Genomic DNA, 25308 nt, shown 5'->3' on the forward strand with positions numbered 1-25308 from the left:
GTTTTGTCCTCCTGTGATTTCATCCTGGTGCGTCTTTGAATTTCAAATAATAACAAATTTAGAGATGATTTTTAAAGCTTTATCTTTACTTTTCAAAATTGAAACAGAAAGTAGCTTTAGAACGTCAGATTTGAAATGTTTCTATTAGCAAAAAGAACACATACTTTGTTGCTTAAAACTCAACATTCAGAAAACTAAGATCATGCCATCTGGTCCCATCACTTTGTGGCAAATAGATGAGGAAACAGTGGAAACAGTGACAGTCTTTATTTTCTTGGGCTCCAAAATCACTGCAGATGGTCACTGCACCCATGAAATTAAAAGACGCTTACTCCTTGGAAGAAAAGCTATGACAAACCTAGACAGCATATTAAAAAGCAGAGACATTACTTTGGCAATAAAGATCCGTCTAGTCAGAGCTATAGTTTTCTCAGTAGTCATGTACAGATGTGAGAGTTGGACAATAAAGAGCCGAGCACTGAAGAATTGATGCTTTTGAATTGTGGTGCTGGAGACGACTCTTGAGAGTCCCTTGGACTATAAGAGATCCAACCAGTCTATCCTAAAGGAAGTCAGTCCTAAATATTCATTGGAAGGACTGATGCTGAAGCTGAAGTTCTAATACTTTGGCCACTTGATGTGAAGAACTGACTCATTGGAAAAGACCCAGATGCTAGGAAAGACTGAAGGTGGGAGGAGAAGGGGACGACAGACAATGAGACAGTTGGATGGCATCACTGACTCAAACATGAGTTTGAGCAAGCTTCAGGAGTTGGTGATGGACAGGAAAGCCTGGTGTGCTGCAGTCCATCGGGTCACGAAGAGTCGGACACAACTGAGCGACTGGATGGATCAGTATTGACTGTTTCTTTGTTACCACATCCTTAAATTTTTGTTCAATGTTCTGTTCCTGGCCTTCTCTCTCTCGGAGGACCTGTACATTTCTGTGACTTCAGCTAGTACACTTGGACTGGTAATTCTTAGAGTAATTGGCACTCAGTAGATGGTTGTTATTGTTTAGTCGCTTGGTCGTATCTCTTTGTGGCCCCATGAACTGCAGCACGCCAGGCTTCCCTGTCCTTCACTATCTCCCAGAACAGAAGTTACCTTTATCTATGTTCCTGGTCCTTACTCATTCCTCCAGCTTTACTTATGTTTTCTCAACTTCGCCCTGTATATCTCCACCAGGATGGCCCATAGTCCTTGTGAGCTCAAAATTCACAATAATTAAATCAGTATTTTTCATTCCAATCCTTTCTCCCTGCCCTTTACAATCTACTCTTCTTCAAGAGTCTCTGTTGCACTACACACCTTGTACTACAACCAGGAAACCTTTAGGACATCCTTGACTTCTCATTTGTTTACTTACCGTCCAAAATAAATACTGTCCAAAATACATAAGATACTGCCCCAAATACTTAAATCCATTTATAAAAAGAAACTACAGACCAATTTCTCTTATATACATAGACACGAAAAAAATCTACGAGCACCACTTTACACCCATTAGGATGGCAATTATTTAAAAAACAAAACACTAAGAGTTGATATAGATGTGGAGAAACTGGAACCCTTGTGCATTGCTAGTGAAAACAGAAAATGATGCAAGTGCTATACGAAATCATATGGGGTTGCCTCAAAAATTAAACACAGACTTATATGATCCAACAATTCCACTTCTAGGTATAACCCACAGATTGAGAGCAGGGACTTGAACAAATATTTATATACCAATGTTCATAGTAGCATTTTCACATAAGCAAAAGGTGGAAACAATCTAAATGTCCACTGACAGATGAATGAATGGATAAACAAAATGTGGTATGTCCATACAATGAGATATTAGTCAGCTTTAACATTAGGACATTTTGAGACATATTATGACATGGATAAATCTTGAAACGGAATGAAATAAGCCAGACACAAATAGGCATATAGTATATGATTCTACTTGTATGAGATACCTAGAATAATCAAATTCATAGAAACAAATTGTAGATTAGTGGTTACCAGAGCTGGAATGGGGGAGAATCAGAAGTCAGTATTTAATCAGTACAGTGTTTCAGTCTGGAATGATGGAAAGCTCTGGAGATGGACAGAGGTGACTGTTGCAAAACAGTGTGAATATAATTAATGTCATGTCACAGAACACTTACAAATGATTAAAATGATTAAAATAGTAAGGATATTATGGATATTTTACTGCAACAGAAAAAATCAATCTGAAAAAAGTTTAAAAATGAATATAGAGGTGAAAGATACTATCAGATTCAATTCAGCATTATAAAAAGGATAATACATCATCCCCAAGTGGGATATATCCCAAGAATACAAGGTTGGTTCAACATTCAAAAATCAATATAATTCAACTTACTAACAGACAATTTATCTCAATAGAATGTGAAATGGTATTTGATAAAACTCAATAACCTTTCATGATAAGAGCTCTCAACAATCTAGGAGCAGAATGAACTTCCTCAACTTGAAAAGGATCTAAGTGAAACCTACAGCTAATATCACACAGCTAATGTCACGCTTTCTCCCTAAATCAGGAATAAGAAAAAATATCAATTCTCACCATGTCTAAACTGTACTGGATATCTTAGTTATTATAATAAGGTAAGAGAGAGAAATAAAGAGTATAAAAATTAGAGAGATAGAACTACATTTATTATGTAGCCATATAATTGTGTAGAACTGTGCACATTCCCAAGAAACCTATATTTAAAAAAAGCTACTAGAATAAGTGAGTTTTCAAAAATCACAAGCTATAAGGTCAATACATGCGCGTGCGTGTGTGTGCTCAATCAGTCGTGTCTGACTCTTTGTGACCCCATGGACTGTAGCCTGCCACGTTCCTTTGTCCATGGAATTTTCCAGACAAGAATACTGGAATGGATGGACATTTCCTCTTCCAGGGGATCTTCCTAGTCCAGGGATCAAACTTGAATCTCCTACAGTGGCAGCTGGATTTTTTACCTGGGAGTCACAAAATTATAGTGCTATTTACTAGCAGTGAAAAATTGGAAGCTAATTTTTTTGTCAATATCATTTACATAACAAAAAAACATGTAAAACTTAGGTATAAACCTAACAGACTACATGTAAGACTTGTTCACTGAAAATTATAAAACAGTGCTGAGACAAAGAAGGAATACTTCAGTTAACACAGAGAGAAACCATGTCCACGGACCGGAAAACTCAATATTGCTCAGATGTAATTTCTCAAATTGATCGCTATCTTCAATACAATCCTAATAAAAAAATCTCAAGATTATTTTCCCCCAGAAATGACAAGTGTATTCCATTGAATTAGCCAAAAAGTTTGTTACAGCTTTTCTGTAATATATGGAAAAACCTGAATGAATTTTTGGGCCAACTCAATCAAATACATTGGAAAAAGCAAAGACCTTAGATAGCCAAAAACCATTTTGAGGAAAAAGAATAAAGTTGAAAGGGTAGCACTACCTAATTTCAAAGCTGCAAAAAATGTCCAGGAAATTTCCATTCACTTTTCACCCAGTCCTACCCAAATCTTGAACAACTGTAGTACACAATCAAAACCACCAAAATGGCATTGGAATAACCCACAAATTCATATTTTTTCCAGTTTTACAAGTGTGTATGGGTGTCTGGTTCTACAGTAGCTCCGTGCGTAAATGGAGACCAAACGCCTGCAAAGTGGGCAAACAAAACAGCAAAGAAACACACGGCGTAATCGTGGGGAAGAAAGCATTTAACAGTCTACGTAACCCTCATCATAACTCTATCCAGGCGATCCAACGAGTTCATAGACTTCAGAGACTATCAGCGACAGGCTCCGCGGCTACGTCGCTGAGAGCGCACAGCCGATGTCCGCCCCGGGGACGCCAGCGCCACCGCACGGTCCGCTCCGGGGAGCGCCCCGGGTCTCTCAGAGTTCTGGCCCAACTCCTCGAACGTGCCGTTCGCGCCTCCCTTTCTCCTTCGCGGTTCTTCAATGGCTCGCACCGTGCAGGGCTCGCCGGGCTCCGTCTGTCTCGGTCAGACGGCCGAGAAGGAGGTCCCCGCGAGGTCTGGGGCTTGCCGGCTCCCCGGACCGGGCCGAAGCGACTCGAAGGGACTCGGAGCAGCGACAGGTGGCCTCGGGATCCCGCCGCGCCTCGGCTCCGCGAGGCCCCTTCTGCGCCCGGAGCCTGCATCCCCGCGGCCCCCGGGGGGCCCGGCTCCGCCCCGCCCGCCCACGCAGACCCGCCCGCCGCCCGCGGCCGGAAGCCAGGGCTCCTCGCGCTGCAAATGCCTGCGCGGCGGCGCGACCCTGGGCGGTTGGGCCGGCCGTCGGGTCTTACCAGTCGGCGCGAGCAGGTGAGGCCCAGCGGCGACGGCGGCGGCGTTGCGGCGTGGGCGCCGGGCCGGGTATCCTTCCCTGTCCGTGTGTCGGGCGAGCCCGCGTCCGCGGGGCTCTCCTCCTAGCGGCTCCGGGATTTCGCGGGCCGGGCCGGGCAGCACGGCGGAGATGTGCTCGACGCCCGGGCTGCCGACGCCGGGGGCCTCGCTGGTGCTGCGGGTGTCCTTCGTGGACGTGCAGCCCGAGGTGATTCCCGTGCAGCTGTGGGGGCTGCTGGGCGAGCGGCGAGACGAGTACGTGCGGCTGAGCCGGGAGATCCAGGAAGCGGCGGCGGCTGCGCGTGGCCCGTGGATGCTGGGCGGTGCCTCGGCCTTGCCTGGCGAGCTGTGCCTGGTGCAGGTGGGCAGGCTGTGGCACCGCGGCCGCGTGGTCAGCCGGCAGGCGCAGGAGAGCCGGGTCTTCCTGCTGGACGAGGGCCGCACCATCGCGGCCGGGGCGGGCTCGCTGGCTCCCGGGCGCAGCGAGTTCTTCCACCTGCCGTCGGAGGTGCTGGGCTGCGTGCTGGCCGGCCTGGTGCCGGTGGGCGGCGGCGGCGCGGGCGGGGGCGAGCCCCAGCACTGGGCGGCCAGCGCTGTGGACTTCCTTAGGCACCTGCAGGGCAAGGAAGTGCACGGGCGCGTCCTGGACGTGCTGCTGCTCCACCGGCTGGTCCTCCTGGAGGTGCCCGAGCTGTCCCAGCAGATGCAGGAGCTCGGCCTGGCTCGGCAGGTGCCTGAAGGCGTCTTCCGCTCCCTGCTAAAGCGCTGCCTCTCGGCCGCAACGCCTATCCTGGGCCCCAGGGCCCCGGTGGTCCCGCGAGTTCCCCCTAAGCAGGAGCAGCCTGGCCTGGATTACTTCTACCCTCAGCTGCAGCTGGGCGTGACGGAGCCCGTGGTGGTTACCCAGGTGTGCCATCCCCACCGCATTCACTGCCAGCTCCGCAGCCTCTCGCAGGAGATCCACCGCCTCTCCGAAAGCATGGCTCAGGTATACCGGGGCTCCCCGGGGACTGGGGACGAGCACTCTACCAGTGCCCCCTGGGAGGACAGAGAGGAGAGCCCAGACAAGCCTGGCTCTCCTTGCGCATCCTGCGGGTTGGATGGACTTTGGTACAGGGCGCTCTTGCTTGAGACTTTCCGGCCCCAGCGCTGTGCCCAGGTGCTTCACGTCGACTATGGAAGGAAGGAGTTAGTGAGTTGTAGTAGCCTCCGCTACTTGCTGCCTGAATATTTTCGGATGCCTGTGGTGACCTACCCTTGCGCACTGTACGGACTCTGGGATGGTGGGAGAGGTTGGTCTCGGTCACAGGTCGGTGACCTGAAGGCACTGATTCTGGGCCAGGCAGTGAACGCAAAGATTGAATTTTATTGTTCCTTCGAGCATGTGTATTACGTCACCTTATATGGCGAAGATGGGATTAATCTTAACTGTGTGTTCGGAGTACAGTCCTGTTGCTTGGCTGACCGGTTCCTTCAGAGCCAGGGCAGAGAAGAGGAGGAAGAGGAGGAAGAACCGGAAACAGCTTTTCAGTGTCAATCTTCTGCGGAAGAAATGGATGAAGAGATTTCACTCCCCACCTTACCATCTATCAGGTTAAAGATGAACACCTTCTATGACGCCCAGGTGGAGTTTGTGAAAAATCCTTCTGAGTTTTGGATTAGGTTGAGGAAACACAATGGCACCTTCAGCAAACTGATGAAGAAAATGTGCAGTTTCTATGCCTCTGCCAGTAAGCTGGATGGGGTCATCTTGAAACCCGAAGCCGATGATCTTTGCTGTGTCAAATGGAAAGAAAATGGCTACTTCCGGGCTATGGTCACCCGATTAGACGACCAGAATGTGGATGTGTTCTTAGTTGACCGGGGCAATTCAGAAAACGTGGACCGGTATGACGTGAGGATGCTGCTCCCTCAGTTTAGGCGGCTACCAGTATTGGCCCTGCAGTGCACCCTGGCCGATATTTGGCCTTTGGAAGAAAACTGGAGCCAAGAGGCAATTTCCTTTTTTAAAAAGACTGTGCTCCACAAAGAGTTAGTTATCCATGTCCTTGATAAGCAGGATAATCAGTATATTATTGAGATTCTTGATGAATCAAGAACGGGAGAGGAAAACATTAGTAAGGTGATGGCTCAAGCTGGATTTGCCAAGTACCACGAATTTGAAACAAAGGACAGTCTTTCCATAAGTGTCCACTCTCCAGGGCATGTTTCAAACCATTTTACCACAGACAGTAACAGAATATCTTCTGCCAAGAAGGAAGTAGAACAAAAAGCCGTGAGAGATGGTAAAACTACAGCTGTTCCAGAAGTAGTGACTGACACAGCAGTTATGACAAACGTTTCAGCTGGACTTGTGCAGGACAATGAGAAAAGAATGTCTGTTTACTCTCCTCTGGTACAGAATTTCTTGGGAATTGAGTCAGGCTCTTCTTGTAAAGGAGAGCTACAAGTTGGAACTACAGTCGAAGTCAGAGTATCTTACATTGAAAATCCCGGCCATTTTTGGTGTCAGCTGACCAGGAACACCCAAAGATTTAAAGCGCTCATGGGTAGTATTCAGGACTATTGCAACAACGCAGCTCCTCCCCACCAGGGAACTACTCCTGCTTGTTTGGCAAAACGAACAGCAGATGGAAAATGGTCCAGAGCTCTAATTACCAGGGCACAATCTTCAGAGTATGTCAACATCATATTTGTAGATTATGGGGACAAAGAAATTATATCTGTGAAGAATATTTATTCAATTACTGAAGAGTTTCTGAAGGCTAAGGTTCAGGCTTTTAGGTGCAGCCTTTATAATTTAATTCAGCCAATGGGACAAAATCCTTTTCTTTGGGATGAAAAAGCAATCCAAGCTTTTATTGAATTTATAGATAATGCACGGGAAAACAATCTTGAATTAAAGTGCACAATATTTGCTCTGGCTTCCATTCATGATGAACTGTTTAATGTGGTGGATCTGCTAACACCTTTCCGGAGTGTATGCCATTTTTTGGTACAAAAGAGACTTGCAAGACCAGTAAAACTTCAGAAACCTCTAGAGTTCTCCGTTCAGCTCCATTCTTACTTCTATTCTACCTATGACATGAAAATCGGAAGTGAAGAATCAGTGTACATAACACATGTTGATGACCCTTGGACATTTTATTGCCAGCTGGGAAGAAATGCAAGTATTTTAGAACAGCTGTCCCATCATATTACACAATTAAGTCAAGTTTTGCTGCATTTAAGAACATCTCACTTAGTCCCCGGCACATTGTGCCTTGCCAAGTATACTGATGGAAACTGGTGTAGGGGGGTAATCATAGAAAAAGAACCAAATAAAGTATTCTTTGTTGATTTTGGGAACATTCATGTGGTAACAAGTGATGATCTGTGCCCAGTGCCTAGTGATGCGCACAATGTCTTACTTTTGCCCATGCAAGCCATTAAATGTTCGTTATCTGATGTTCCCGATCATATACCAGAAGAAGTTACAGCGTGGTTTCGGGAGACTGTTTTAGATAAGTCATTGAAGGCTCTGGTCGTAGCGAAAGATCCAGATGGAAGACTGATTATTGAACTATACAATGATAGCATTCAAATTAATGCTACTATTAACGAGAAGTTAGGGCTCCGGGGTTACAAAGGTGGGACAAGGAGAAGAAAAAGCAAAGCACTCCTCTCTACAACTGAAACTCTTGAAGTGAAAAAGGAAGATGTGAAGTTGTCACCTACAGAGTATTTAAGTAAATCAGAGAACAAACCAGATAGTATGGCACTCTTAGGAGAAACATACAAACCTAAGATCAGCTCAGCATGTAGGGAACTCAAATTTTTACAGAGTTCAACAAAGACAAACTTAGTCACTCCGCACCAGGACTCCATGGGAAATAAAAATAATCAAGTGTCTCCATTAACAACAGACAAGAAATCAGAAAGTTCGCCGGAGCCCTCCTTGAAAGCCACAAAACTAGAAGCCTCTCTTTCAGAGAGAAAACTAAGAGATTCATGTGACAGAGGTTTGCCTCTAAAGATTTCTGAGCTCCCTAAAAAGGCCATAATGCCTGGATTTAAAACAACTGTGTATGTTTCTCATGTAAATGACCTTTCAGACTTTTACGTTCAGCTAACAGAAGATGAGGCTGAGATTGATCATCTTTCAGAGAGGTTAAATGATACTAGAACAAGGCCTGAATATTATGCAGGCCCACCTTTGCAAAGAGGAGATGTAATACGTGCTGTTTTCCCAGAAGACAATTTATGGTATCGTGCTGTGGTCAAGGAACCACAACCCAATGACCTTCTCTCCGTGCAGTTTATAGATTATGGCAATGTCTCTGTGGTTCACGCAAACAAAATAGGCAAACTTGACCGTGTTAACGCGCTGTTACCAGGACTGTGCATTCCCTGTTCCTTAAAGGGATTTGGGGTTCCTGGGCTTTTAAACCATAAGGAAGTGACGCATTACTTTTCCCGAAGGACAGATGAGGCTCCGATAAGATGCGAATTTGTTCAGTTTCAAGACAAATGGGAAGTTACTCTTGCTGATGAACATGGGATCATAGCCGAAGATATAGTGAGCAGATATGCATTCAGTGAAAAATCTCAACTAGAATTTTCTACCCAAATAGTTCAAGGGGCCTGTTCCACATCGGTCAGCAAAACAGACGTAGACACTTCTATGTTTCTTAACTGGTATAATCCAAAGATGAAGATGATTAGAGCTTATGCCACGGTGATCGATGGACCTGAATATTTTTGGTGTCAGTTTGCGGATACCAAGAAACTTCAGCATTTAGAAGTGGAAGTTCAGACTGCGGGAGAGCAGGCGACAGATCAGAGAAGTCGTATCCACTGCCCTCGTATTGGAGATCCTTGCATAGTGAGATACAGAGAAGATGGGCATTATTATAGGGCCCTTGTCACCAGCATTTGTGAAGATTATCTTGTGTCCATCAGGCTTGTGGACTTTGGAAACATTGAAGACTCCGTGGACCCAAAAGCACTCTGGAACATCCCTTCTGAGCTTTTGGCTGTGCCCATGCAAGCCTTTCCATGTTGCCTCTCAGGATTTAATATTTCACAGGGCGCATGCCCTCGTGAGGGATGTGACTACTTTTATGAAATAGTCACAGAAGATGTGTTGGAGATAACAATATTAGACATCAAAAGGGACGTTTGTGATATCCCTTTAGCCATCGTTGACTTGAAAAGCAAAGGTGAAAGCATTAGTGAGAAAATGAAGAAATATTCTAAGATTGGTATGACTGGCAGTGATCTGAGATATGAAAAAAATGATGCAGAAATAAAGGGAGCTCTCGTGTTCCCCAGTCCCGATGTTGGACTTAAGAAATCAATCAGTAAACTTGGACAAGAGAGAATACTCCATGTTGAATCCCAGACAGCTGAGTTCTTGGAAAGACTCAACAAAGACTTAAACATCCTTGAAACGCAACCAGGTAAATTCTATGACCCCAAAACTGATAACATTTTTGAAGCTTTTGAAAACCCAGGCAAAGATAAGGTTGGCACTGAGTTGCTGGAAGAAAAAATCAAGGGCCTATTTGGTGACAAAGCAAAGTTTGATGATAAGTCCCCAATGTCAGGATTTAACACATTCTTACCACATGCCGCCGAAGCAAAGGAGGTCCTGGAACTAAATTCTCTCGAGGTACCACTTTCTCCTGACGACGAGTCCAAAGAGTTCCTGGAGCTGGAATCCATCGAGTTGCAGCATTCCCTGGTCGGGGATGAGGAGAAAGAAGATCTGGGCCTGGTGCCTCCAACCATTACTCTTCCCCAAGGCTGTGACCCAGAGGTCACCCTGCCACCATTGCCAGGGCAGCTGCCCCTCAACTGTGAAGATGAGAAACAGCCTGAACTAGAATTGCCTACAGCCCAGCTGTGTCTGGAGGACAGAATAAACCCTTTGTCTTTAACAGTTAGTCAGAAAGCCCAAGAATCCCTGTGCACTGAAGACGTGAGAGGATCCAGTTGTGCGGAAAGCTCTGATGAGGAGCGTAGGCTGCGCCTGCGCAGACAGACTTTCGATGCCAAGATGCAGATTGAAATGAGTATCTATAAAGAAGAATTTACAGAGTGTACAAACAGAGATGCCATGTCATCACTGACTGCTCTGTTTTCTGAAGAAGAATACAGAGATGCAAGGAAACACAATTACACCTTACCAGATCATATCCCAGGTATGTGCTGTTTTTGACCCCCCATTCACTTTTATTTAACTTAGGGGAAAACAGTTATTTATCTTAAAGAGAAGAGGATAATTCTTATTGAATTAAAAAAATAACTTGGGGGGGAGTTGAAAACCTGAAAAGAGAATTAGATTTGGATTTTTATGAAGGGTATTTCAAACATGATGAAATTAATGTGAAATAATACTTTATATACTGTGCAAAATGCTGAATTATTTTTGCTTTTAAAAATAGAATGCTTAAAATTTATGTCTCTAAAAAGTAGTCCCATTTCAAATGTAAACAGATCATCTCTAGGTCAAGACATTATGTTTTTTGGTCAGTTTTTAAAAATATGTAGTGTTCCTTTGCCAAGCTTAATGTAGGCATGAATTTACATTGGGGATCACTTTAGCAGAGTTTTAAAACAACTGGTTTTCTTCATACATATACTTTGCCGTTTGTTTTGAAACACTTAAAAGAATAGAGTTAGGGAGCCTATATTAATCGAGAAAGTTAACAGCCACAAGTAAATATTGGAGAACACTTATTACCATTAACTTTTTAATAAGTTTTTTATAAATTATTTTTGCTGCTTTTTTCTTGCCTACGTAATAAGATTTGAAAGTTACACAAAGCGGCTTATCTTTGAGGTTTTTTTAAAAAATCAATGTTAGACTTTTAAATGTCAATTTTATTTATTAGATTGTTGCATAATTACAATATTATTACACTGTACGAAATAGAGAAAACAGTAGACTAAGGAGAATGAAAATCAGCATGATTCCACCACCAAGCGGTGGCCACTGTGAATGCTGTGATGGCGCATATACTTCCTTTGTCCATCTCTCACCCTTTCTGTGTGTCCACATACATACAGTGGTAAAAACGAAATAGAGGTCATGTTAATTAGGGAGACGGGACACGTTGTACTGGGCCATGACATCGATGGTACGGGAGTAGTGAATGCGTGGTAGGGAAATGCTGCGCTTGCGTGTCTAACATTGAGAGATATGCTTTGACTCTCGCTGTGTTCAATCCGGCAGCTCAACCAGAGAACGCGTACACTCTGAAAGGATTTACTGTTGGATCCAAATGTGTTGTGTGGTCAAGTCTCAGAAACACGTGGTCTAAGTGTGAGATTTTGGAAATAGCTGAAGAGGGCACAAAGGTATGTAAAATTGCAGTGAAGTCCTCTGTCTCAAAATGTACTTGCAGATTGTTTAGGAAATTTTACCAAACTTTACCAGATTAGAAAATCCCATTGAACAGATTAGTTACCCCTCATTCTCCCTGATAATTGATGCAATGCAAAAACTATTTAAAAAGTTTATATTTAAGCCTTCAGGGCTCTTTTGTCTCCCAGGAATCCTATCAGTCACGGAGTTGCATACTTTCCGCTTCTTATCTCAGTTAAAACTTTTTATACCTAATGCCACTATTTTGGTTAAGTTTCTCATTTCACAGCTGTTGGTGTTAGTTGCTCAGTCTTGTCTGATTCTTTGCAATCCCGTGTAGCCTGCCAGGCTCTTCTGTCCATGAAATTCTCCAGACAAGAAACTGGAGTGGATAGCCATTCCCTTCTCTGGGGGATCTTCCCAACCCAAGGATTGAACCTGGGTCTCCTGCATTGCAGGCAGATTCTTAACCATCTGAGCTACCAGGGAACCAGCCCCGACTAGATTCCTCTAATAACCTTCTATTGGTTTACCTCTAGTCTTCCATCAGTTGTTTCTCCACATTGCCAGTGTGCTGTTTGTCAAATGAGAATCTGACTCTATCATTCCCTAGTGTAAAATCTCCTGGAAACCTTCAGTAAATGGTGTTTTTTCTGTGGTTTGAAAAACCACCTGTGTCAGAATCCCTTGCCACATTTCCTAAATATTGATTCCTGGACTTTGCCCTCGCTGGCTGGCTAATGAAGAATTTCTAGGGGGAAGGATGAGGAATGTGCAGACTTACACCATGAGAATTTGAGAACATCCGTCTTTGATGTTTAGGCATAGATACTCAAGATATGTTTTTTTGGACTGATGTACCATTGAGTTGAAATGTAATGTTGAAGTTTAATAAAATCATTGTAACTGCCTTTTAAAGTATTTCATTTGAAAAAAGATACTGTGTAACTAACATAAATCAGTGACAGTGTTGGAATTACCAGTTTTTATTACTTTTTTTCTCTTGTAGGTTTTGGACCTTTCAAATGGCATAGAGGAGGTAGTAAACCCTGAGAATGTCTGGAATGGTATACCCAAATTGGATAAGAGTCCATCTGAGGTATGAGTATATTTAAGCAGTTATTAGTGAGACTGTTGTTCATTTGGAAAGGTGGCTTTGTTACTGAAAGGTGCAGGTCCCACGGCTCACCGCTTAGAAACCATTAAAGAGGCCAGGTTGGTGGAAAGGAAAGTTTGCTTTATTTCAGATCCCGGCATCTGGGTTGGGATGAGGGGAGGGCAGATGTCTGTCCAAAGGCCGACTCCCCCCACTGACAGTCAGTAGGCAAGAGCTTTTATAGACAGAAGGAAGGTACTACGTGTGGAAACAACACAGTCATCTCTGGCAGTCATCCTGAAACTGGGCATCAGTGGTCTGACCAGAATTATCTTGGTTGTTTTAGGTACAGTTGATCTTCAGTTCCTGGGCCAGTTTGTTTCCATTTCTTTGAGGCCAATTATGTCAGGTTGTGTCATGGCTACAGTCTGATCATCATGTAGTTAATTTCTCTATCTGGGTATTTCTGCAGCACAGCTCACAGGATATGGCTCAGCATATTATCTACAGCCCTTGAGAAGGTCCTTGACTATGCTTAATAATTACATTGTTATTATTTGGTCTCCTTTGACTGTTTTCCTTGATTTCTGCATTTTCTCACTTTTCTGATTGCATTGATTTTCAGACAAAAGGCAGGCTGAGGACACAGTGGGGCATGGACCATAGGATCCTGCTCTGTTTCAACTTGAACTGCTTTCTAAGCATTTGTATTTAGGAATAATGGAAGAAAAAACACTTGCAATAACAGCAATGGAAAACAGCAACAACACAATCAATGTTTCTGGATTTTATGCCCTGTATCTCTTTGGGAAAACTACTTATAAATGTTTTCCTCCTTGATTTTCATTTTGGGATAAAAAAAGGAAATTGTTTGTTTTTTGTGACCTTGATAAAATACATTTGATGCAGAAAATCTGGGAAAATGGTGAAGTAAAAAAGGAGAAAGTAGCAATCACCAGTAAGACATCCATCCAAAGACAGATTAATCGGTTTGATTTTAAGAATTTTTGTTTATGTGGGATATAAACAATATATTTTGAACATGGTTGATTTCATCGTACATACACACATAAATTGTGTTTTTCAGTTAAGATTATATGATAGGTGATTTCCTGGGCTATGTCTAGACACTTGATTTTATCCTGTTTGGAGTTTGTTGAACTTCTTGCTTCAAAATCTGTATTGGATAATTCCAATAGCTGGTCATGTCAGGGTTTGCATCTACTTAATCAGATACAGACATTCAAGTGATCTTTGTTAAATAATCTCTTGGAATTTCTTTGGAGGTTTCTTAGTTTATATGGTGATTGAGTTTGTTGGATGTTCCTGGTTAATGCATGATCTTTTTCATAAGAGGCACACTGGTTCTTAGAATTGAGGGTTCAGTTCAGTTCAGTTTAGTCACTGTCGTGCCCAACTCTTTGCGACCCCATGAACCGCAGCACGCCAGGCCTCCCTGTCCATCACCAACTCCTGGAATTCACCCAAACCTACGTCCATCGAGTCAGTGATGCCATCCAACCATCTCATCCTCTGTTGTCCCCTTCTCCTCCTGCCCTCAATCTTTCCCAGCATCAGGGTCTCTTCAAATGAGTCAGCCCTTTGCATCAGGTGGCCAAAGTATTGGAGTTTCAGCTTTAACATCAGTCCTTCCAGTGAACACCCAGGACTGATCTCCTTTAGGATGGATTGGTTGGATCTCCTTGCAGTCCAAGGGATTCTCAATATTGAGGCATGTGGAGAATGAAATCAGCTCTTGATGACTTTAGTGTTATGTGAAAGTATGCACTAATGAAAGAGAACAAAGAACTATTTGCCAACATCATCCTGCTGCTTCTGCTGCTGCTAAGTCACTTCAGTCGTGTCCGACTCTGTGTGACCCCATAGATGGCAGCCCACCAGGCTCTGCCGTCCTTGGTATTCTCCAGGCACGAACACTGGAGTGGGTTGCCATTTCCTTCTCCAATGCATGAAAGTGAAAGTGAAGTCGCTCAGTTGTGTCCGACTCTTAGCAGCCGCATGGAATGCAGCCTACCAGGCTCCTCTGTCCATGGGATTTTCCAGGCAAGAGTACTGGAGTGGGTTGCCATTGCCTTCTCTGAACATCATCCTAGTAAAATATAAAATATGCCAATTTCATAATCTTTTAGAGAAACTTTGTATGATAATAGATATAGTGTGAGGATGAAAATATTTTTTAAAAAATCATATCTGTAGGAATAATTCCCTGTAGTAATTAGAATATGCATCTTTTCCCTCTCCCCATTTTTAAAGGACATGAATTTTGTCATGGTAGCACCCACATAAATAATCTTCTTGGGCACTCCCTGGTGGTTCAGAGGTTAGGACTCTATGCTTCCCGCTGCAGGGGACATGGGTTCAGTCTTTGGTCAGGGAACTAAGATTCTGTAAGCCACAACACACTCTCCCCTACACCGTGCCCCCCCCCCATTTTTTTTTCTTATTTTTACATTTCTTTCTCAACCTGAGGTTTTTCTCTTTTTGTTTCAGAAAAGAGGCCTGGAGATGATGGAGATTTAACTGTGGATCTATAAGTCTGGTCAGTCAGTTCAAAGCTGCTCTGAAATAAGTGCCATCTCAACCAGACCAACAAAAATACTTGAGAAAATTGAGAGCTTGTAAATACAAGATATTGTCATTTTTGAAAACTTTGTGTTGAAAACAAAACAGATCTGAGACTGCCTGTGTGGTGTATTTATAGTGCTGTTTCTGTATATATGGAGTTGAGATGTTTCCTCTCCCTTTAAATGTGTCATCTTTCTAATCAGTTGGGAGGATTTATTTGGCTAAACAGTTAGGCTAACACATTACTCACATTGCAAAAAAAAGGAGTATTTTGGTTTCTTCTGAATAATAGTTTAAAATAGAAAATTGTAGGTTTCTGACAAGCATAGTATATGATGCTACTTGGGGGGATGGCTTTGTTAGCAGTAACTCCTTCAAAATTTTTGTTTTGTTTCTGAAGCTTTGCTGTTCTGGTTTTGACTAATACTCTGTTTGAATTTAGAAGTATACTAATATGACACAAAATTTGAATAAAGTTTGTCCATAAAAGTATAATTTCATTTCATTAAAAAGAAAACATCTGGGACTTCCTTGGCAGTTCAGTGGTTAAGACTCTGAGTTTCCACTGCAGGGGCAGGGGTTCAATTCCTGAGGACCTAAGGTGCAAAGAAGGAAAAAAAGAGGAAGTCTGTGGTCATGGAACAAACCACAGTTCTACAATTAGGGGATACATAGTAATGGTAAATGGTAGCGTTCGTGTGTTAGTCCCTCACTGTCCTTTCAATGCACTTTTTTCATGTAATCCTTGATTCTGAGGTGCATATTAATATTACCCATATTTTATAGGTGAGAAAGTTGAAGCTTTTCAGAGAAGATAAATAATTTGCCTGGCAAAGAGCTAGCAAATCTGAGAGGCTTGAGCACACCTAGACCCATCTAACTTCAAAGCCCATGCTTTTAAAACAAGGCTTTGCATAGGTAGCAGCATGCAGACAGATCCTAACATTAGGAAATAGACCTTACCTGTACGCGGCTTACTAGATATGTGACCTAGGCAGGTTATTATATTATTGTTCAGCCTTGATCTTCCTCAGCTGTAAAATGGGGATAATAAAACTATTCTTGCAGTGTTTTTAAGATTAGAAATAACTTATTGTGCCAGAAAAGGAGTAGGCATTTGATAACTATTTCCTTCTTTTCCCTGAAAGAGGCTCAGTATACACTATGGTAGGTTATATTTTTTTAAACTTCATTGGATCCTTTCGAATCAGCCTGTGCCGCAAACAGGATTTTAAAGAGCTGCTATTGAATGGAACATCAGTTCTATTGAAATGGTTGTCCATTTCTAAAAAGGTGTGTATGAAACGTTATGAGAACTCTGAAGCCTGATGAGAAGAGGGAGAATTAAAAACCTTAAAAGTTGGGTAAAATTTCAATAAGTAAAAAAAGGAGAGGGTTTTACATTACATGTAATTGAAGTAGATTAGTATATTGCTTGTTCCTGGGATAATGAACAGACAAATTTGGCTCATTCATGTAGGAGTGTAGCTGTGAATTAATTCCTGGGAGCAAAGTTCAGAGAAGATGTATGAAGGCCAGATTATAGAAAGCCATCTGTTTCATGATAAAGAATTTAACTCTTCATTTTAAAATATTTACTCTGAACAGTTATAGGAGAAATTATATTTCTCAAAATGAGTGATTTTGCACATGAAAACATTAAGGTAGGCCTGAGTGCCAAATCAGAAAATGCAGTCACTTATTAATAAGGCAAAAGGAATAGGCATAGAATAGTTAACCAGGCTTGCTGACTAAGTACTGGTTACCCTTGTTCTCACTGGCTTTCGTGAAAGTTAATTATGCAGCATTCCTAGGAACAAGACCATTCTTAGACCCAAATACACTTGGCTGATGAGTGGCAGAAGTGTCTATACCGCTTGGGAAACAAAACACGTTTTCCATGACTCCCAGAGGCGCAAGCGTACACATCTTTCAGTGATCTTTTCACCTCCATTTATTGTGCTTTTCTCCTTTTACTACTCCACATAAAATTTAAAAGATCCATTAAATAAATCTCATGGAAAATGAAGCAGTAAAAATTATGGCCTTTTTAAGTTAACAAAACTGGATTTTCTTCAAAGTTGAATCTTGATCTCTTTTTTTTTTTCACTTTCCCTGTTTTCATGTTTTTAATTTTTATTGGAGTACAGTGCTGTGTTAATTTTTCTACTGGACAGCAAAATGTGTCAGCCATACACACGCCTATATTCTCTCCCTTTATATCCTTCGCAGCCTAGGGTTGAATCAGTAACTATATGTGTGATGGCTGGAATCGAGGGCCACTCATATGCACCTTTCTTTAGTAAACAGAATGTCTCTGGGGTAAACACAGTGAATGCAAGAAAATCACCAAGTTGCTTTAATCTGCTCCCTTTGTTTTGTCACCAGCCTCCATCCCCGTGTGGTCGTCTTATTGAAAGTGTGCCCTAGCGCTAATTCCACGGTAAAGCAGTGGCTTTATTATCCACCTGGTCTACCTTTTCTTACTGTGACCCAAGGTCAAGTGGAAGCGCTGCCACATCCTACATAGCAGACCATGATGCTAAAACTCAATTCTATAGCCTATTACAGAAAAAAAGAGGCAAGAAAATCTGTTTATTATATTTTTAGGAGTTGTAGGTCACTGTAACACATTTTCAGTGGCCTTGTGCCTGTTTTATTATATGTGTCTGTTGAACTAATGTAAAATCAGTTTTTCTTTTTTTTACTGTGAAAAAGGATCACTTTAGTAAAACTAAAATTTAGGCTGCTATGATTTTCATATGTAGTCTTTTTCTAAATTTAAAGGGAAAAAGAGTAATACAAGCTTCAGTCACTACTGTGGTATAGCCTACATTTTTAAATATGAGCTATTTGAGAAAATACATTAAAATCATATACCCCACACTTTAAGACAAGTTTGTAAACAAAACTTTTTAAAAAGCTCTTTTAATCTAAATTTGGTCTCTCTGTTCCTGTGGAGTTCTGCAGAGTGGCTTGGTGGTTGGTTGTGTTAATGTTGGTCCCTGGAATAAGATTGTCATCTTCGCCTTCAACCAAAGGATCCCACTGATCAAAATCTTTCTGAAGTCCTGCAATATAGAAATGTCATATTCAACTTTTGAGAGCATTAAACAGTTCAGTGCCTCTAGGGGGCATCCTAGCCTCACAAACCACACACACCACGTCAGGATTAAGGAGTCGACAAGCCCCCTGTGAGCACGAGGTAGCTGCAACATCTGAATGAGAGGATTGAGGCCCTGTGCTGTCTGAGCATGGAAATCCCCACCTGGCTTCACCGAAACACTGTTAGCTCTAACAGGCAGGCTTGCTGCCTATGACACAAGTACACAAAACCACAAATTGTTTTCCAGCTGATTGACTGCAGTGTTACATTGTAAACCAACTGGGAACCTTTAAAATAGGACTTACGCTGTTAAGATAGGGCTTCCCAGGTGGCTCAGTGGTTTAAAAAAAAAAAAAAAACCTGCCTGCCAATGCAAGAGACCCAAGTTTGGTCTTCTGGGTTGGGAAGATCCCCTGGAGGAGGGCATAGCAACCCACTCCAGGATTCTTGCCTGGAGAATCCCATGAACGAAGGAGCCTGGCAAGCTACAGTCCACAGGGTCACAAAAAGTCAGACACGACTGAGCACATGCGAGTGAGTTAAGATAAACAGTTTTGTCCTGAGAATCATCTGGTCTATGTCAGGAAAGAAGATGCCGTATCTTACCTAAATGTTTTTGTAAGAACGCTAAGGAAGCTTTGTTGCTGAGGCTGATGGCTACATTGGAATCGATGTCTCCTTTCAGTGTGAATAGGTAGCCAATTATTTTGCCAGTGGCAAAAGTGAAGTCAACAAAATTCTGATGGACGGAACCCCTGAAAGAGAAAGGAGTTATCTGCAAATCACTTTGTTAGACAATATTATTTTTGTAGTTAAGGTGCAGGAAAGATGCTGGCCAAAACCCAAGGAAACAAAACTTGTAAATCTGATCTCCCTAGATGTACTCAAGGGTCACAAGACTGTTCATTTAGGGGTATGAGAGGTGGTTCTAGTGGTAAAGAACCTGCCTGCCAATGCAGGAGACAGACGGGGGTTCAGTCCCTGGGTCTGGAAGATCCTCGGGCTTGGCAACCCACTCCAGTATTCTTGCCTGGAGAATCCCATGGAGAGAGGAGCCTGGTGGGCTACAGTCCATGAGGGTGCAGAGAGTCAGACATGACTGAGTGACTTAGTATGCACATACGAGTATGTAAGCATCCTTCCCTCCAGACAAATAAGGCAAAGATTCCTGTCTTGCTTGGCATCTTGGTTTTAGAAGAGGTGATTCCTGCTTTGTAGGTCACTTCTGATTTGAGTAGATGGAATGGTTTTTATGTTGATAGTCTTTAAACCCAGAGCCAGAATCCTGCCCCCTTACCACCACACTTAACTGGATCTCTATTTGCTGTTGAGCAAAACACCTTGTATTTCAGCCTTGGATTAAGTAGATTAAAAAACAAGCAAAAATTTGCCTTGTATTATTCAAACTGGAAAGCCCTTCATAAATATTGCTAATTGATGAACTTGTGGCTCAGCTGGTAAAGAATCTGCCCGCAATGCGGGAGACCTGGGTTCAATCCCTGGGTTGGAAAGATGCCCTGGAGAAGGAAAGGATACTCTCTCCAGTATTCCAGCCTGGAGAATTCCATGGACTGTATAGTCCATGGGGTTGCAAAGAGTCAGACACAACTGAGCGACTTTCACTCTCAAACATCAAATAGAACAGCCACTTCCAATGCACAGTTTTAACTATCTCTGGGCATTTGACATTTGATTTTCTTGCATTTTTCCCCCACTTTATTTCCTTGACATCACATCTTTCCTCCTTTGCCTGAACTACTCTGTTCTTCACTGGCTCATCCCCTAAATCCTCAAGATTCTATTTTCAGACCAATTCTTTTCTCACTTTGCAGTCTCAGCTCCTCCATAGATTTCATTGATAATACGTTGAATACAAATTCTGTACTTTTCCAATTTGTGACCAAACACATATATCTAAAGGTTAAAACACACCCGTTCCAGGGACTCCCCTGGTGGTCCAGTGGTTAAGGCACCCTGCTTCCAATGCAAGGGGCGTGAGTTTGACCCGGGAACTAAGATCCCACGTGTTTATGTGGTGCAGCCAAGAAAATGTAAAAGAACAGAACAGAACAAAAATTACCTTTCCAGCCCCACTCAATGTCATTCTTCCTCTTTACTTTGCTACTTTTAAGCAAACCCCTATTATTTCAGTTATCTCTACTCAGTATAGAGCCCAGAACTCTGCTCAGTGTTTCCCACATCCCAATCCAAACTCTGAGTCAAAAGTAGAGAGGAGGTAAACAGTCAGGTCCACGAGACAGCTGAAAGCAGAGCCCTGAATGCTGCCTGCAGTGGAGAGAGGGCCTGAAGAGAAGGAGCGTGTGGAAGAGAAAAGAAGGGAGCTGTCTGCAGGACATGAGAAGCGCAGGAGAATGGAGTCGTGGTACCCAAGGGAGGAGAAATGGGGGTAGTCCACAGGTGGCAGGGATGCAGAGACAAGGGCTGACGCTGCCAATAGCAACACAGCCACCTGTATCCTTAGTGGAGCCAGTTTCAGCTCACTGCCAAGGTCAGCAAGACAGACTGCAGAAGTCAGAGTAAACGGAAGTCAGGACAGGGAGGCAGAGCAGGGAAAAAACAGAGAGAGTGATAGCCTAATAAGGGAGGCTGAGTATTCTCTACTATTTCTGTTTTAGAATTAAACAGACTTGCATATACCAATAAGCTAAATTGACATCCTTACCTTAAATATCTGGGTCCTTTCTCACCATCTATCTAAAGCCTTTTGATTGTTTAAGACCCACTGTACCACCATTTCTTCTAAGCAGCCTTTTATGAGCACCTTACTTGGTGGCTCAAAGACTGCAAAGAATCTGCCTGCAAAGGGCGGATTCAGGTTTGATTCCTGGGTTGAGAAGATCCTCTGGAGAAGGGAACGGCTACCCACTCCAGTATTCTATCCTGGAGAATTCCATGGACAGAGGAGCCTGGTGATCTACAGTCCTTGCAGTCATAAGAGTCAGACACTATTGAGCGACTAACACTTTCACTTTCACTTAGAAAACAGCCCTCCATTCTGTCTCCAGAGTGTTTATTGCCTTTACAGTGTGTGTTTACTTCCTGGCGCCTCTTCTCTGCCCTTCTGAGTAAATCAGGTTCAGACAGAAGCAGAAGCCCAGTTTTTGTAACATCTCACTACAAGTTCAAAACCCTATGGGAATTCTTTTTTATCCACGATGTAAGTATATTGTCAACCCTCAAAGGGATCCCATTATAGCTTTGGGAATTAATAAATTCATATACTTACCAAATGAGTAAACAGATCAGATCATCTTACTCAGCAGATCATCTTACTTAAAAAAAAAAAAAATGTTCTAAGCCAAGCCTAATGATGGAATACTTCCCCCTACCCCAGTCCTAGAAATGTGTAGTCTTGCTCTTATATTCAGATAGAAGTAGCATGCATCCTGATGCAAATTTTAATTATCAGCGTATGTACGATATATACGAACACTACTCAAAAAAAGTGCATTTTAAAAAGAGAAAGTCTAAATGCACTTGGAAACTGAGATTACCTAACAGTCTCCCTTATTCCAAGTCTAAACAACAAACTGAACAATTCTAGACTAGCTACTCAATGATATTCACTGACTGTGTATCCAAGTTTCAGGTTTCTGTTTCAGATGATGTAATGTCACTTACTGATACTTACCTAATTGTAATCATTTTTCGTTCTCTATCAGGTAAGAAGCATTTTTTCATTCTTATGATATTAGAAGGGTATTGGAATCGTTCCGAGTTGATAAAAAAGAGGGGTTGAGGAATTCTGGAATATACTTCATCAGCCACGGGAAACATCCATGCATCCAGAGCGATGCCACACCTGATGGAAGAAGGCTGGTTAAATGCTGCCCGCATGCAGGGATTTCTAATATCACAGGGATTCAGAGACAAACACCTCACCAGTTCGTTATGGGTGATCTCTCTGGGTGGAAGAGGTATTACCTTTCATTGTGGGAAGGGGATATCATTAGCTTTGCAAGGCAGCAAACTTGTAATTACATCACCATTTCCTTTAGGAGGCATTTAAGAATTACAACCCTTCGAAACATTTAAAATTTTTTTGTCATCCTTGAAGATCAATTTTAAAATAAGCAATTCTATAAAATTGTGGGGTGTCTGTCTGAAAAGATACAGTCTATGCACTATTGCCCCGTCTTTCTAGTTCTTCTGGACCCTGCCATGTTCTCATTTTCATTATATCTTTCTGAGTAACAGTTAGACCCTTTCCTTTATGTGTAAAGATACTTCCCCTGGGAGAGTTGAAGAAAAGCATATGGAGTATATCATTTGAAAATGCAATTTTTAAAGTTAAGTTATCCAGTGTTTCTTGGCCTTTTGGAGACTCTATTTTATGCGCTAAATGGATGAAAGAAGAGAATCTTCTTATGTTGAAATAGCTTTTAAGAAATGTGAGCTAAAGTTTCACGAATGATCCCACTTTCTACATGGTTGATTCTATGTGATCTCATCAGTTTGGGATGAAACGGTTCAAGAAAGAAAATGTTCCTTCAAGTTAGAAGACTGGGGTCCTGACTTCCACTCCAGTAGCTATGTAATTTTAGCCCATGCTCAACCTTAAAGATGGAAAAAATAATAATTTAAAAATGCCCTGCCCATCTAACATAGAATTGGAATCAACTTCTGAGAGAAAAGGATGTCAAAGCTGAGATACAAAGAATAAAAGTTTGGAGGTGGGTGGTATGTTCTCAGTAAAAATTTCATGGATGAAAACCTGGAGCTGAGATAGTGCAAATGTGAGTTATGTAAAACAGTTTTTTTTTTTTTAATGTAAAACAGTTTTTTTTTAAAAAATGCCCTGCCAATTGGGGAATCTAGAAAATAGTATAAGATGACAACATTATTATTACAATCATTATGTCACAGATAATATGTATATATAAAGATAAATTTCCAAATGAAAATGATAAGCCCTTGAACAGATAAATAATAATGAGGAAAAACAGAGATGGGGAGAATTTTCAATAGCCAAAGTAGATGTTTCTGTTTAGGAAAATTCATGTGAAGGATTTTATGGAGGCAAAAGAATGGACTTGTGAACTCCCAAAGATCTCTTCCTCACTAAGAACTTGGATACATTCTATATCACATGTGTTATCACTTCCCCCTGTTCCAATAACTTAGCATTCTCTCTCTCAGCCTTATTCTCTTACCTGAATCTCTGGTCTTCACTAAGAGTCTGAATAACTGTGGATCCACCAAAAGAATGTCCAATAACTGCTATTTTATCCCTATCAATAGAGTCCTATGTGAAAAAAGCATGACATAAATGCATAAGTATCTCACAGGCTGTTCAGAGGATAGGCAGAGATTTTGTGAATCACAAGATTATTATTTCACAGGCATGATTAAGTACCTTGATTCTTAGAAAAGAAATATATACACACTCACATGCACCCACACACCCACACACACCCACACATGTGTCTGTATACATACATACCTATATATATGAACACTTCTATACAAAAACATGTTATATATATATACTTATAAAACATATCCATACATATACTTATAAAACATATGTATAAGTTTTATCTATATATATACAAAAACTTCTTTGGTTTCAGCACCAAAACAAAACCAAACAAAAACCTCAAATAAAGAAGTGAACTTCATGGCTTTCTTCATCGCCCACACTGGCACCATCAATGTCATTGCTGATCGCTCCCTCTCCCGCACTCCACATTCATTAATTTGTCCATACTCTGAGTATTTATTGAACACCTGCTCTGCGTCAGGCACTGCAGTTCATTTCCCACGAATTCCTAGTCTATTTGGGAAGGAGTTACAGATACACAACACAGACGAGGTAAGGAGGTGCCAAGGAGCATGTGTGGTAGATGGCTAGCCCAGTCCAGATGGGCAGTGGGGCCCAGGCAAGCTTCATGGATAAGGAGATAAGGAGATGCCTGACTTAGGTTGATGATCAAGCAGGTCTGTGTCAGGAGGACGAGGCATCAGACCAAGGGGACCACATGTCCAAAGCCAAGGACACAGGAGTGGCTAGTTGAGTGGCACAAATGACTCACAGTCCAGAGGACAGACCATCATCTTAGTTTGTTCCCTTCCTTGTATTCCACACTCCCACACACTTCTGAGTCTTCAAGCACACTATCCACTGGGATGTGCTTCCACCCTACCCCAGCATTTTGTCTAAAACTTTTGACCAGCATTTCAGGATCAAGCTCAAAAAGATGCAGGAGCTGCCCAAGAAATTACAATACTTCCACTGTTTATATTATATCGAACGTATGAAATTACCAACTTTTTTTTTGTAGATCAAAGGTGGCTGGTGGCAATTGTACACATAGTTCAACCTAATGCATTTCTCACTCTTGGAATACTTTCCCAGTACTTTTTTTTTTTTTTTTGAAGCCCTTTATCATGTTGTACCTCGTATTATAGCAGTAAAACAGACAATAATAAGAGCAACAAAGAAGTCCAGGCCAAGGGAAAATGAATTTTTTTTAAGCTCACCTTCAGCTGTTTCACATCAAACTCTAAATCTAGTACATTCGTCACTGGCCTCCCGTGATCAATGTCCAGAATCAAACTGAGCGCTTGAGAACATTCCTTTGCTCGTTGCTGTAACTAAGAGGATGATTAGAAGTAGGACATGACAAAGTAAAGAGCTGTAACACGTAAAGCTTGTGTAGAGGGTGAAACACAGGACAAAAATTTGGTTGCCTATAGAACACAGCCTAGCATAATGAGCCAGGCACCAGCTTTGCAGGTACTTATTGCTTAGTCTAAATCCTGGCTCTGTTGCTTACCCTC

The 25308-nt window shown here is 42.1% G+C and overlaps 2 protein-coding genes across 4 annotated transcripts in view; one reads left to right on the forward strand and one right to left on the reverse strand.

Annotated features, from left to right (window-relative positions):
- Positions 1–4495: 4495 nt before the first annotated feature.
- TDRD6 (tudor domain containing 6) lies at positions 4496–15887 on the forward strand. 2 transcript variants are annotated; one of them, XM_069562694.1, is made up of 4 exons: positions 4496–10550; positions 11585–11709; positions 12726–12815; positions 15324–15887. In XM_069562694.1, exons 1-4 carry the CDS (start codon positions 4496–4498, stop codon positions 15351–15353), a joined length of 6300 nt encoding a protein of 2099 aa, XP_069418795.1. In that variant the 3' UTR covers positions 15354–15887. The 2 variants fall into 2 exon arrangements, with proteins under 2 accessions (XP_069418795.1, XP_069418796.1); XM_069562695.1 differs by lacking the exon at positions 12726–12815 and having other exon boundaries at positions 15324–15446.
- Positions 15888–17963: 2076 nt separating this feature from the next.
- PLA2G7 (phospholipase A2 group VII) overlaps positions 17964–25308 on the reverse strand; it is a 33723-nt gene continuing 26378 nt past the window's right edge. For both annotated transcript variants that reach the window (XM_069562696.1, XM_069562697.1), the window contains 5 exons: positions 25009–25122; positions 23679–23770; positions 22157–22327; positions 19111–19259; positions 17964–18469 (listed from right to left, as the gene is read on the reverse strand). In XM_069562696.1, the coding sequence (XP_069418797.1) occupies positions 18327–18469; positions 19111–19259; positions 22157–22327; positions 23679–23770; positions 25009–25122 (669 nt within the window). In that variant the 3' untranslated portion in view covers positions 17964–18326. The remainder of the gene's footprint in view (positions 18470–19110; positions 19260–22156; positions 22328–23678; positions 23771–25008; positions 25123–25308) is intronic.

The sequence above is a fragment of the Ovis canadensis genome, chromosome 20, assembly GCF_042477335.2.
Source record: "Ovis canadensis isolate MfBH-ARS-UI-01 breed Bighorn chromosome 20, ARS-UI_OviCan_v2, whole genome shotgun sequence".
NCBI classification, from domain to species: domain Eukaryota; kingdom Metazoa; phylum Chordata; class Mammalia; order Artiodactyla; family Bovidae; genus Ovis; species Ovis canadensis.